This window comes from Odocoileus virginianus, chromosome 19 (assembly GCF_023699985.2).
Source record: "Odocoileus virginianus isolate 20LAN1187 ecotype Illinois chromosome 19, Ovbor_1.2, whole genome shotgun sequence".
Lineage (NCBI taxonomy): Eukaryota > Metazoa > Chordata > Mammalia > Artiodactyla > Cervidae > Odocoileus > Odocoileus virginianus.
Window position 1 is genome coordinate 10,272,004 of NC_069692.1, and position 13,400 is coordinate 10,285,403.

The 13,400-nt window shown below is 43.6% G+C and overlaps 1 protein-coding gene and 1 pseudogene across 3 annotated transcripts in view; both read left to right on the plus strand.

The window, feature by feature from the left end:
- Positions 1–3,944: 3,944 nt before the first annotated feature.
- Positions 3,945–4,793, plus strand: LOC110128244 (small ribosomal subunit protein uS2-like; annotated as a pseudogene).
- Positions 4,794–7,361: 2,568 nt separating this feature from the next.
- The window catches only part of MTCL3 (MTCL family member 3), a 64,045-nt gene continuing 58,006 nt past the window's right edge, over positions 7,362–13,400 (plus strand). For 2 of the 3 annotated variants that reach the window (XM_070449845.1, XM_020878876.2), the window contains exons 1-4: positions 7,362–7,867; positions 8,059–8,426; positions 10,340–11,541; positions 12,028–12,252. In XM_070449845.1, coding sequence (XP_070305946.1) covers positions 10,435–11,541; positions 12,028–12,252 — 1,332 coding nt within the window. In that variant the 5' untranslated portion in view covers positions 7,362–7,867; positions 8,059–8,426; positions 10,340–10,434. The remainder of the gene's footprint in view (positions 7,868–8,058; positions 8,427–10,339; positions 11,542–12,027; positions 12,253–13,400) is intronic. The other variant, XM_070449844.1, reaches the window with a different exon arrangement.

The following is a 13,400-nucleotide window of genomic DNA, read 5'->3' on the forward strand; positions in this document are numbered from 1 at the left end:
CTTTGCCCTGGGAGAGCTGGCAAGCTGTTTTAAGGGTTGAGCAGGAGAGCAGTGTGTTCTGACTTGAAACTATTACTCCGGTCACCACGTGGACGTTACTACGTAGGAGAGAGGAAGGGTAGACGCAGGGCGATCCTCTCAGAGAAGTGGTCATTTTCCTTTGGACGGTGTGTTAGTCACTGAGTCGTGTCTGACTCTCTGCGATGCTATGGGCTGTAGCCCGCCAGGCTCCTCTGTCCAAAGGATTCTTCAGGCAAGAATACTGGAGTGGGTTGCCATGCCCTTCTCCAGGGGATCTTCCCAACCCAGGGATGGAACGCGGGTCTCCTGCATTGCAGGTGGAGTCTTTACCTTCTGAGTCACCAGGTAAGACCTTGGACTGTGGTAGTAGCAGTGTAAGTAGTGAGAAATGAATCTATTTGGAAATTATTTTGTATTCACAGCTGATACGACCACCTGAATGCATAAGGAGGTGTGTAGAGAGAAAGAAAGGAGTGAAGAATTTTGAATTAACTGACCAGAAAGTTGGAGTTATTATTAACTGGTATTGGCAAACTACTGAAGATACCCGAGTACGTGTTAACAGAAAGAGTCTACATCTTTCACTTCAAACTCTTTGTGACCCCATGGACTGTAGTTCACCAGGCTCCTCTGTCCATGTGATTTTCCAGGCAAGAGTACTGGGATGGATTGCCATTCCCTTCTCCAGGGGATCTCAGACCCAGGGATCCAACACAGGTCTCCTGTGTCTCCTTCATTGCAGGCGGATTCTTTACCCACTGAGCCATTGAGGAAGCCCTTCCTTGCCTTAGGCCATAGCTTTCATTTCCTTTGCTTAAATCCCTCTTCTCTTTTGCAATATCCCCATTCAATTGAGAATATTTATGAAATACTCATAATTTGCAAAACCCTGTTCTAAAATTGGGAAGGATATAAAATAGGTAAGATGTGGCCCCACACATCCCAAACAATCTATATGAAAAGAATATTACATGCATTTGTGACAATAAAGCAATATAATTCAAATATGCATATTTTTATGGCTAAATAATCACTTGTGATCAAAGAATAGTGAATAGGTACAGAAACAGTGGAAATGTAACTGTGAACAAGACATGGGCCCTGTTCTTTATATGCTAAAAGTTCAATGAAAAAAAAAGAAAGAACGACACAGAATTAAGGCAGAAATAGATCACTGTCAACCAGGGGGATTCAATAAATGGGTCAAACCTGTAATTTTTTTCAAGGCCAGCTTGAATTTCATCCTTCCATGAGATTTTCCCTAACTAAATTACCCTCTGGTAAGTTTCCTTAACACCTACATAAAATCAGCACTCGGATTTTTGCTTAGGTTTATATTTTCTCAAAAGTATCCATTAGTTATACTATAGAACATAAACATGAGAGCAGGAACTTCATCTTATTTAGTTTCCTTTAAACTTTATAAACACTAAATATTGTAAAAAAAAAAAATAGAAATATACAAATTATTTATACTATAAAAAAATCTTATATTACTGTAAAATGTTTTTGGAAAAGGAGTGTGGAAGGGTAGGAGAGTCTTCCCAAAAGTCCAGAAAACTTCCTTTTTTGAATATATATATATATGTGTATATATGTGTGTGTGTATTGCATCCCAAATAGGAATACATTAAATATTGAAAGAATTAGTCAAATGCTTGTTCCCTAATTTTAGTTTGGAGACTTTACATCAGGCAACTGTACTATTTCCACATATTCTGTACAATTGCTGTCAATCATGACATGTGATTTTCCTTTTATCAGGCATTGCATATTAATTTCCTTTGAAATATTTCTGATGTAAAGCACTATCACTTTGTGATAAAGATGAAAAGAAAAAATATATGGAAACACTATCAAGTTTGAAACATTCTGTAAAGGTAGCTTGTTTTTCTCAACTTCTAAAATCTGCTATTATGCTAGTTCTGTCCACTCTTGGCAAGATGGATTTTGGTCACAGTGTGGAATTTCATACAGAATGGCTGACACTAGTTTGTTGTTTTGCTAACCTTTTTTCACATTTCAGAGGTATATGTTAATGTGATGTGTGCATGTATTCTTTAAACAAAATACTCTTTAGGATGTCTCAGATCCTCAGTGACATTCATAGTATGAAGTTTTTGCCATTTAAAAGTGCTGATGTTGATAAAACACAGTGAAAGAAGTCACTGCACAATGCTATTTTCACTTTGTCAGGCACTCTGTAGTGATTTACACAAGATTTGAAATTGTCATAGTAATGTAAATAGGCATATCATTTTTTCTTAGGCCTTCTTATGCGAAAGAAAAAAGGAAAAGTAAAAAAAAAAAAAAACAGCCAAGGAAAAATCATTCAAGTGAAGAAACTTGGTTCACACACATAGCCTAGCTCAAAACCCATAAAATGTAGTGGCTGTAATGGATAGTTTCAGGGAATGTTTTTTCACTTGTGTAACAATTTTATATTCTTCATTTCTAAAAGAAATTCAAAAGGCTTTCATATTCCTCATTTCTATAAAAATGAAAACTAGTGAATGAAAAACAATTAATATTTACAATATCATTCAGCTCCATGGCAGACACAAAAATCAACTAATTATAGTTTTCATACATAGCAACAAATAATTGAAAATATAGTTGAGGGATATGCTGCTTACAATTGAAATAAATATTTTAGAATAGGTGAAAATAAGGCCAAAAAACAAGTGCAAGATTATAACACAACACAAAAGAAACATTGTTAAGGAACATTTAAAATAATTCAAATAAAATAAATAAATAAATAAAAATATATAAAATAACTCATATCAATAGGTAGATTATGTTCCCAGGCAAAAATACACTAATATTACAAAGATATGAGTTTTCCCAAGTAGATGTATAAAGTTAGATAATCACTGCAGGATTTCCAGAAAGCTTGATAAGCTAAAGTTCACAGGAGAGAAAAAATGGATGTAAGGAAAGAGAAAAGATTTAAATGAATGAAAGGGGACATGCCCTATCAGATGTCAATGTGGTCTATGAATTTTTTATAATTAAAGTAGCACATGTCAGCATAGAAATAGACCAATGAAAAGAGTGGGTAATGCAGAAAAGACACCATTATTATTGGAATATAGGACTATAAAAAAGTCGTGTGATAATTAAGAGCATGCACTCTGGAGCTAGCATGGCTTGGTTCAAGTCTGAGTCTGACACTAAATTGTCACTGTGGGAAAATTATTTACCCTCACTGAACTTTGATAACCTAATGTATAAGATGGAGATAATAACAGTACCAACCTAGTTTTAGGATTAAATTTTTAAGTAATATAAATACTTGAAAAGTTGGGCTGGCTTCCCAGGTGGCTGAGTGGGTAAAGAATCCACCTACATTTCAGGAGACACCATAGATAAGGGTCCGATCCCCGGGTCAGGAAGATTCCCTGGAGAAGGGAATGGCAACTCACTCCGGTGTTCTTGCCTGAAGAATCCCAGGGACAGAGGAGCCTGGCGGGCTACAGTCCATGGGGTCACAAAGAGTCGGACATGACTGAAGCAACTGAGTCCGCATCCTCATCAGCAATCAAAAGGTATTATTTATAATTATCATCATCTCAGTAAGACAAAGAACAACTACTACTATTAATTTTAAGCCAGTGGAGAAAGGATAACTGGTTTCTTGCTGAAACCAGACTTAAATTACTATAGCACATCGTTCACAAAAATAGTTTCCAGATTTATTCAAAGCAGCTAATTTTTAAATTTCTAAAAATTATATTTGAATTAAAACTATGCATGAAAACATATTATAACTTTGTAATGGGGAAACCTTTCTAAGCCAAAGTCTAACAGCTATAAATATAATTATTGAAAAATGTATATGTGCTTTCCGCATCACCAAGATAGGAATTCATACAGCATTGTTCTGGATTCCCATCATAAATTAAAGGGAAACTTTCACAATGTCAAAAGTCCTTGATGTCCTGCAAATGAAGGAGAAGGATGTCCTCAAATTCTTTGCCGAAGGAACCCACTTAGGTGGCCCCAACCTTAACTTCCAGACAGAATGGGACATCTGCCAAAGGAAAGCTCATGGCATGTACATCATAAGCATGAAAAGAACTTGGGAGAAGCTTCTGTTGGCAGCGTGTCATTGGTGCCATTGAAAACCCAACTGGTGTCAGTGTCCCCTTCTCCAGGAATACTGGCCGGTCAGCCATGCTGGAGTTTTTGCTGCCCCTGGAGCCACTCCTATTGTTGGCCGCTTTACTTCCGGAAACTTCATTAACCAGATCCAGGCAGCCTTCCGGGGGCCAAGACTTCTGGTGGTTCCTGATCCCAGGGCTGACCACTAGCCTCTTCCAGAATCCTCTTACGTGAACCCATTTACCATTGCTCTGTGTAACACAGACTCTCCCCTGTGCTGTGTGGACATCACTTTTCTGTGAACCAATAAGGGGGCTCACTCAGTGGGTCTGATGTAGCGGAAGTTCTGTACATGCGTGGCGCCATCTCCTGTGAACCGTCATTGAAGGTCATGTCTCTCTGCTTCTACAAAAACCCTGAAGAGACTGACAAAGGAAAGCAGGAGGCAGCTGAGAAGGCTGTGACCAGGGAGGAATTTCCAGGTGACTGGTCCACTCTAGCTCCAAAGTTCACTGCTTCCTCAGCTAAGGTGATGGACTGGTCTGAAGGGGTGCAGACGCTTTTTGTGTCTATTCAGCTGTTCCCCACTCAAGCCTGTCAATGAAGATTGGTCTGCAGCTCCCACTACTCAGACCACTGAACGGGTAGGAACAACCATGGAGTAGTCTTAAGTTGTTCTTCCACAAACTCAAAATAGAAATAGGTTGACAGAGAATTAAGTTTCTTTAAAAAAAAAAAAAAGACTAAGAAAAATATATCCACATATTAATTAAGAATTTTGTGCAAAACACCACAAAATCAGAGGGCAAAAGACAGTCTGGAGAAAATATTTACAAATAGAATATAGAAAAAGCTCTTCTAAGGTTTCACAGTGAAGTATGGGTTACTCTATCCTAAATTACTTTAGGATGCCTACTATACTCACATTGAAGTGAAGTGAAGTCGCTCAGTTGTGTCTGACTCTTTGTGACCCCATGGACTGTAGCCTACAATGCTCCTCTGTCCATGGAATTTTCCAGGCAAGAGTACTGGAGTGGGTTGCCATTTCCTTCTCTAGGGGATCTTCCTGGCCCAGGGATCGAACCTGGGTCTCCCACATTGCAGACAGACATTTTACCATCTGAGCCACTAAGGATGAAGGAGGATTTAGGGTAGGAAGATAAAAAATTCTTAAAGCACTGATATATAAAAATTGACAATTCTGAGCTGTTAAACTACTAAGATTAGGGAAAATTTAATAACTTAATTAAATTTATGTATATGGAATGTATATAGAATTTAAATGTATATAGAATTTATGTAATAACTACTAGACTTGTTAAAAATCTTCACTAAGATTATGATTGAAAATGGAATGGTATTAAAATCAGATGCTTGATAATATTTTGGTTATAATGAGTGGCTAGACACTGAATTATCAAGAGTTGATATTCATGAACATTTACAGAAGTAATACAACAGAAGTTTGGTATGCAATATGCAATTGCAAACTTACACATTAGCAAAAAACAAGAGTAAATAAAATACCTCTGGTAGAGTAGCAATTTCTGCCATTCACAAGTAGCAGCTTTATCCAGTATATGAAATTAACCATCAGTTTTTGGTCCTAATGTTAACTTATAACATGTGTTTACTTGGTCCAGGATATTATAGAACAGACCTTATTGAGATGACTGAAATTAGGCTAAACCAAAGTATAATGTGGTTTGTAACCTGCCTAGAGATAAAAAGATAAATCATGATGTTTACAACCCAGCCCATATATGAGTCTATGATTCATAAATTATTATCTAAAATGTAATTCAGATAACAAATGTTTCTTTACAGCATACATTTGTCAGTAGTGGTCAAGACAATGGCATATATCCAAGCTAAATTATTCTCCAAAAACAGAAGATGGATCTGAAAACATCAGCTTTTCTCTGTCACTAGCAAATAAAATAGCAAGCCAGATAAATTTCCAATTCAAAAGTTCTTTTTATGGCATGTTTACATGAGTAAAGAAACATCTTAAACACTGCTTGCACTTAATTATTAGCTTTAAACCCTGAATTGCATAATACTATATTATAAAATGACATGTTTAAGCATATTGGTTGTTTAAGATGCATGATAATTGATTCTTGATTTTTATTAAATGTTTTTGTTATTAATTGCATTGAAATAAATAATATCGACTAAGGAAAAACTGAAATACACCTGAACAGAGTACAAATTCTTAAATAAGCATGATGAGGTAGATTTTGTGTCCACAGACTTTTATAATATCATTATTTGATTTGTAAAGATTAATCTGTAAAATGTTTTTATCCATTTTAAATTAATCTTAGTATTTCTTAAGGAAATCAAGCAAATTTCAAGTAAATTGTGATTACATTTTACCTTGCTGTTTTCTGTTTATTTTTGGTATGTTAGTCAAAGTCTGAACTATTCATGGTAGATGTCATAGACATCCCACTTCCACCTTCCAAAGGTATTTAAAGGATTATATGGAAATCATCCCATTTCTTAGCGATATGCTTGAGCCTACCCAAATAGTAACTATTTCTTGATTTTTCTTTGCATACCCAGCACCTTGGACAGTGCCGAGCATAAAACAGGCATTGATCTATTTAGGAGCAGATGAACACATGAATAATTTTGTCCTGATGCTATGTTTGTCTTATATATTGCTGGAGTTACTAATCACCAGGGCCTGAGCATCTTTATGCTTCGCTATAATGATACTGTGTGTATGCAAACCACTCCTTAAATGTGTTATTTCATTTTTAATGCAAGGTGTTACACTTGGAAAATAAAATCTGTTACACTAAAATTCATGTCAATATAAAAATTATTATTTCCAGATATTGACCCTCTTTTACATGCAAAACCAGAATATTAATGTTAGAGAAATTTAAAACAAAAATACTCTTTGTAAAGCAACGCTTATTTTCATTCTCATCTTCAAGTTCACCAAGGAGTGGGTAAGAAGGAGAATTTCCTACTTCCCTCCACCCACTTCACCCCACCAAAACAAACAAGCAAAACAAAAACAAGAAACAAAAAACAAAAAACTGGAAGGAAAAAGAGAATTTTCCAGTCTTATTTTTAAATACTGTTACTGTGGAGCAGTATGGATTATTGTGCATCGTCAAGGCATATATTCAGAAGTCCCTCCCCCCCCCGCCCTTTAAACGCGTATCTTATAGTAAATACACTCTTGATGATTCTTGTTACCCACACGCACTAGTATGAAGATTATGGACCACGGTAATTGCTCCTTGTGTTCACAGTGGACACGAACTTAATAAAGGAGAGAAGAAAATGGAGCGAAGGCAAACCCGTCTGTAAGGGATCCTGCAAACCGGTTTTTATTCGGTTTGTGCTAAATGAGTCGAGGCGTGACAAGAACCCTTTGTCTGCGGGACGACGGATCTGGCGACCATTATCCCCTCGCGGAGACGACGTCTGAAGACTCCGCCCGGGCTGGGGGTGGGGAGGGTGCGCCGCGTGGAGAGCTCAACCGAGAATTAAAGTGAGCGAACAAAGAGACTCCCAGCTTGCCGCCCGCCAGCGCCGCGCAGCTGCATCGAGAGACGCAGATCCCACCCGGAAGGCTCTTGGAATCCGCCTCCCCGAGACCCAGAGCTCAAGTAAATAATTGATGGCGATTGATCCGGCCCAGAACAAAGCTCTGCGGAAAACCAGCGCATCCGATTCCGAGCGGCTTTGGAAGCTTCTGCCAAGGAAGGGATATGTGAGTGCAGCCGGGACGGTGAGCGCCGCTCCGGGTCTTCCATCTCGGGCGTGGCTCCGGCCCTTTTTTGTCTGCTTGCCACCCGCCCCTCCGCGTCCGCCCCCGCCTTCTTCTCTTCCCTTTTGAAAGTAGCCTCTCTTTGGTTACTTCTGCTCTGTCTCCCTTGCAATCCCGCCCCCTCCCCTGCCCAGGCCGGTGAGGTCAGCTCATGAATATCCGTGCACTTCCCGGGGAGCGTCTGGCACGGCGTGGTACCTCGCGGGTTCGCCGGCTCCGAGCCGCAGCTCCATCCAGCCCAGCCGCGGACGCCGAAGAAGTCATTCGCTCTCCCGGCCGCTGAGTCTCCGAGTTCACGCCATTGTTTGGAGAAAGCGAGTGGGTGTGGAACTGGTGCGAACCGGCCCAGAGTGAAAGTGCTCAGCCAGAAGATCGCATACACAATACTGCGAAGTGCAACTTTCCTCGTCTCCTGAAGACACAATAATAAATCCTGAAGTCCCCCGAAGATAGAAGGAAAGAGCTGTCGATTGACTTCCAAAAGCATCGCCTCTGCTAAGAAGTGAGCAGTTCTGGATTTTCTAAAGGGATGGGGATGAGATATGGGGTGGGTGGGTCAGTGGGCAGATGAAGCTTGAGATAAAAAGTGTTGGTCTAGGCCATTGCTGGGGTGCTTGCTTGGCGATTTTCGTAAGGGAAGCCTCCAAGAGAGACAGCATCTTGTCACTTTGTGAGAACCACGTGACAGTAGCCAGGTACTCGAGCTTCCTAACCTGGGTTAGAACTATATGGGGGTGAATGAAGCGTTCTCTGGTGGTTTTCAGCTTCAGAGTGGTTATACTAATTCAAAATAAAAATAAGGTTGCGTTGGCAGTATAACTTGTCTGGGTGATCCACCTTAGTGTGACCTGCCAAATAGCTAGACCAGGTATTCAGATATTCTGGGAGCACGTTGCTCTGGGAGGAGATGTAGAAAATAAGTTGATGGACGACTCTTCCTTCACCCTCCCACCGTCTCTTCTTTGTTCACTATTATTTTCCAAACCGAGTTGGAAGGAGATTCCTGAAAGAGAATGGGAGATGGAGGAGCCTTCCCAGTAATATTTCTTTATAAATTGAGGTATTACTACACATTGACTAAGTTACGGTACTTAGACAATATCAAGAATAATGCTAGTACAATAACTAGCAAATATCTTCTCTCATAATAGGAGCTTTTTTTTTTTTTTTTTAAAGCAGAACTTTCTGCCTAGTCATGCCCTTTTCAGTGCTTTAGAGAGAAATTATATTTCTAAGGAAAAGGCACCTAATTGAATAGCTGAGTAAGCTGAGTCAGTAGGGAGAAGAACCCAGGAGGCAATGGGTTTTGAGTTGCTGTTTTCCAGATTTTAAAAGCCAGTAATGGATTTATATTGGGGGGGGGGGGGGTGGGGAAACAACACAGTAGGAGTTAATCATACCACAGTGAAGATGCACCAGGCTTCTTGGGTGTAGGGTCATTCTGTCTTAATTTGATTTCATGGAAAGGACTGGGCACTTTAAAAGTATAACTTTGCCTGTTAGGTGGGAAGAAGCTTAATAGTGAAAATGCTTTCTGTCTAGTAATTTACCCTAAAAACTAAAACAATTGGCAAAAACAATGAAATTTGGATAGGTGCAGAAAAGTTACCACTTGTAATTTAAGAAATTTTGCACATTCACAATAAATTATTCTAAAAGTATTTTTATTTCTCAAAGCTAAGAAATAAAAGAAAAAAATCCCTTTAGGGTTGCTAATGATGAAAGCATATAGATGATTTTAATGCCATATTTTCTTGAAACTGAATTTGATTTGAAGCCATTCATTATTTCTATTTTCTTTCAGTTCTAGTCTAAAGGAAGGAAAATGGGTGCATTTCTCTAGTTAAAAGCAACAATAAGAGATCAGTTTGAGAAGAGTATCATTTATCCATAACAAATTTCCTCTGGGAAAAACCCTTTTCATCTAATTGACATTTGAGAATATTAATTAAAACTTTCTCCACAAAACTAGGATTTGAAATGCAGATATGATAGCGAAGAAAACAAAGTTGAAAAATCAGGGTATTGACAATTCTAGCATATGGACATCTTTTCCTTCTGAACCTTCTTCTTGACCTTATCTTCTTAAAAAAAAGAAGAAGAAGAAGAAGAAACAAAAAAACTTCCTTCCCATCAATTCCTTTCGACTCCATGCTTGCCATAACCTGCTACCATGAGAATGTTAGGTTCAGCAGCTTTCAGATCTTCCTTTTACAGCGGTAGAGTGGGGTGGTGATAGCGCCTCCCCGGACGAAATGAGAATTGACAGTTCTGCATCCTATTTCTAAAGTCAAGGCTTCATAAAGCGCCTTCCAAATCTCATTTTCTAGGGCTTCTCCTGTTGAGGGGAATCAGCCTTTGCTCTGTAACAACGCAGACATGCTGTATGCTTTCCTTCTTTTGTTTCCGTCTCAGATGAGAAAGGAAGGTTGGTGGCAGTGAAGAGGGAAGCGAATGATCTGGTGATGGACTATTGTATATCACGTCCCTTAGATTCTTCCTAGACCGCCATGAGTCAGCCACCGACGGGGGGCGCTGCCCCTGTCACAGCAGTGCCTCCTGCCGCCACCAGTGCCACTGAGGCTCGCTCGCACCCGGAGGGCAGCAGCAGAAAGCAGCAGCGTGCTCAGTCACCCGCTAGACTGAGGGACAATTCGGTCCGACAGGCAACCGCGACCACCCGGGCCCCAGTAGGGGCTGGCACTAAACTCAATTCTAGTCGACAGCAGCTGCAGCAGCAGCAGCAGCAGGGCAACAAGATCGGGAGCCGTGCAGCGCCTCCGGCCAGCGCCCGGGGAAGCGGAGGCGGGGCGGAGAAGGCCGCGCCCCCGGCGCCCAAGGGGGCGGCCTCGGGAGCTGTCCAGCCTGTGGCTGGTGCTGAAGCAGCCCTAGTGGCGACCGTGGCCCCTGTGGGTGTCAGGAGGCCTGGCCTGTCGGAGGAGCCGCCCCGGGAGCTAGAGCCCGCGTCCTCTAAACTCGGGGAACCCCCTCCGCTAGGAGAAGGAGGAGGAGGGGGTGGGGAAGGAGGAGGAGCCGGCAGTGGCTCCGGGGAAAGGGAGGGGGGCGCTCCGCTGCCACCGCCGCCGCCCAGGGGCTGGCGAGGGAAAAGCGTCCGCGCTCAGCAGAGGGGCGGCAGCGGCGGGGAGGGGGCCTCCCCTTCGCCATCCTCCTCCTCCTCTGCGGGCAAAAGCCCAGGCTCCGGCAGCAGAAATTCCGGGCTTGGCGTGGTGGCGGGTGGCGGCGGTGCTGGAGGGAGCTACTGGAAGGAAGGATGTCTGCAGTCTGAGCTCATCCAATTCCATCTGAAGAAAGAGCGGGCAGCGGCGGCGGCCGCGGCTCAGATGCACGCTAAGAACGGCGGCGGCGGCAGCAGCAGCCACCGCAGCTCTCCGGTCACCGGCGCCCCTGCCGTTTGTGAGCCCCTGGCGGTTCCTCCCGCCTGCCCAATGGCGGCGGCGGCAGAGGGCCCCCAACAGAGCGCAGAGGGCAGCGCGAGCGGCGGGGGCATGCAGGCTGCGGCGCCCCCTTCGTCGCAGCCGCACCCGCAGCAGCTCCAGGAGCAGGAAGAAATGCAGGAGGAGATGGAGAAGCTGAGGGAGGAGAACGAGACTCTGAAGGTGAGAAGAGTGCGGGGAGGAGGGGGGTACCGATTGGGGGAGGGGAGGCGTGGGCCTCGGAGGATTAGGGCGTGTCCTGGCGAAGTGAGAGGCGGCTAACCCTCTCTCACTTTAAGAAGGGGGGAAGGGGGACAGGAAATGAGAGGAGGGGGTTCCTAGGCCCCTTCCGGATGTCAGAGGGCTCGAGATCAGTAGCGTCAGGGTTTTATTTGGCTCCAAACCCGGGCCTTCGTTTCTCTGGTTATTAATGGTTTGTCTCACTTTTTCATGGAGAGCGCTCGAGTTAGGAGAGCAAGGGAAGGCCAAGGGCCCGTTTCCTTAGTTTCTCGTCGTTCGTTCAGCTCCGTGTCATTCCTGTCCCATGGAGAGGGGCCGCTAAAGCTGAGGATTCGGAGTTGGAATAGGGTGTACGTGCTGTTTGTCCGAGGGGTAGGGTGGGGTGGTGGGGCGAGGCCAGTTTTGACCCGCGGCCTGTCCCCGCCTCAGAACGAAATCGATGAGCTGAGGACCGAGATGGACGAAATGAGGGACACTTTCTTCGAGGAGGACGCCTGTCAACTGCAGGAAATGCGCCACGAGTTGGAGAGAGCCAACAAAAACTGCCGGATCCTGCAGTACCGCCTCCGCAAAGCCGAGCGCAAGCGGCTCCGCTACGCGCAGACCGGCGAGATCGACGGGGAGCTGCTGCGCAGCCTGGAGCAAGACCTCAAGGTCTGCGGCGGGAGCGGGGGACGGGGCGGGCGCGGGGACGCGGACCCAGGGCTCTTCGCTTCGAAAGGCCTTCAGAGGGGAGAGGCCGAGAGCTTTAGGGACGCGGGAGTTTTCGCAGCACCAATGGCAGCAATCCAAGGTCCCAGAAGGGGAGGAGGAGGAACAGACAGGTGGGTCTGAGAGTCCTGTGTGTACGGAAGGTCTTTCGGAGGGCGAGCTCGGGGAACTCTCCTGGGAAGGAACGGTGACCCTTACCGAGGTGGGAGGAGGGCGCCTCCCTCCCCAGCGGAACATGGGTGTGGCAGAGCCCCGGCTCCGGCCTTGATCTGGCTTCCAGAGAGCCGCCTCCGAGTGCAGGCCGAGTGGATGGATTGAGGCACTCAGGAGCAGCGCGGTGAAGACTCCTCCGGGGAAGTTGAAACCCAGAATAGGAACAGCTCTCGGGAAGATACTAGAGTTGAGATTTCTCTCTGAAAGCCGTCCCCCGCCCCTCCCGCCCCCCTCCTCCCGCCTTCTTCCAGAAATCCTTTTTCTGTACTTAACCACTTCAGCCACTCCCGGAGAGAAACGCCGTCTCGTGTTTGGCTCCTTTAGGAAAGGTAATGGTAGAGTGAGCTAAATGAAAGAACCTTGTTCTTAGTGAAGTAGCTCCTTCAGAATCCTCCGCCAGTGGAGAAATTTCAACTTGGAAACGCCAGTTTGGGGCAGGTGCGGTCTGTTCATTGGGTTTAACTGTAGGCAGATTCACGGACAATGCAAATCAGATGTTATCCTGACTGTCTTGGACAACAAATGAAATGCAATATCAGTTGTATTAATTTCATCAAGATATCAAAACTGAGTGTAATTATCTTTTTTTTTCTTAAAGCTATGGGAAAACATTTTATGCAAGTTGTATCATTTCTTTTTCCTTTTTCTGATATTTGTGGAATGCCCGTCATGCACCAGGCACTGTGGCAAGCCTTGTTACCTATATTATTTAACTTAATTCTCAAGGGAAAAAAAACCAAACAAACTGTAAGGTAGAGATTATTAATAGCATCGTTTCACAGGTGACAAGATGACCCTTTTACAGAATTTAAGCACCCAGTCCCTAGCCCTGGAACTTGGCTAGTAAGTGGTCAGCCTGGCTCCCTACCTAGTCCAGA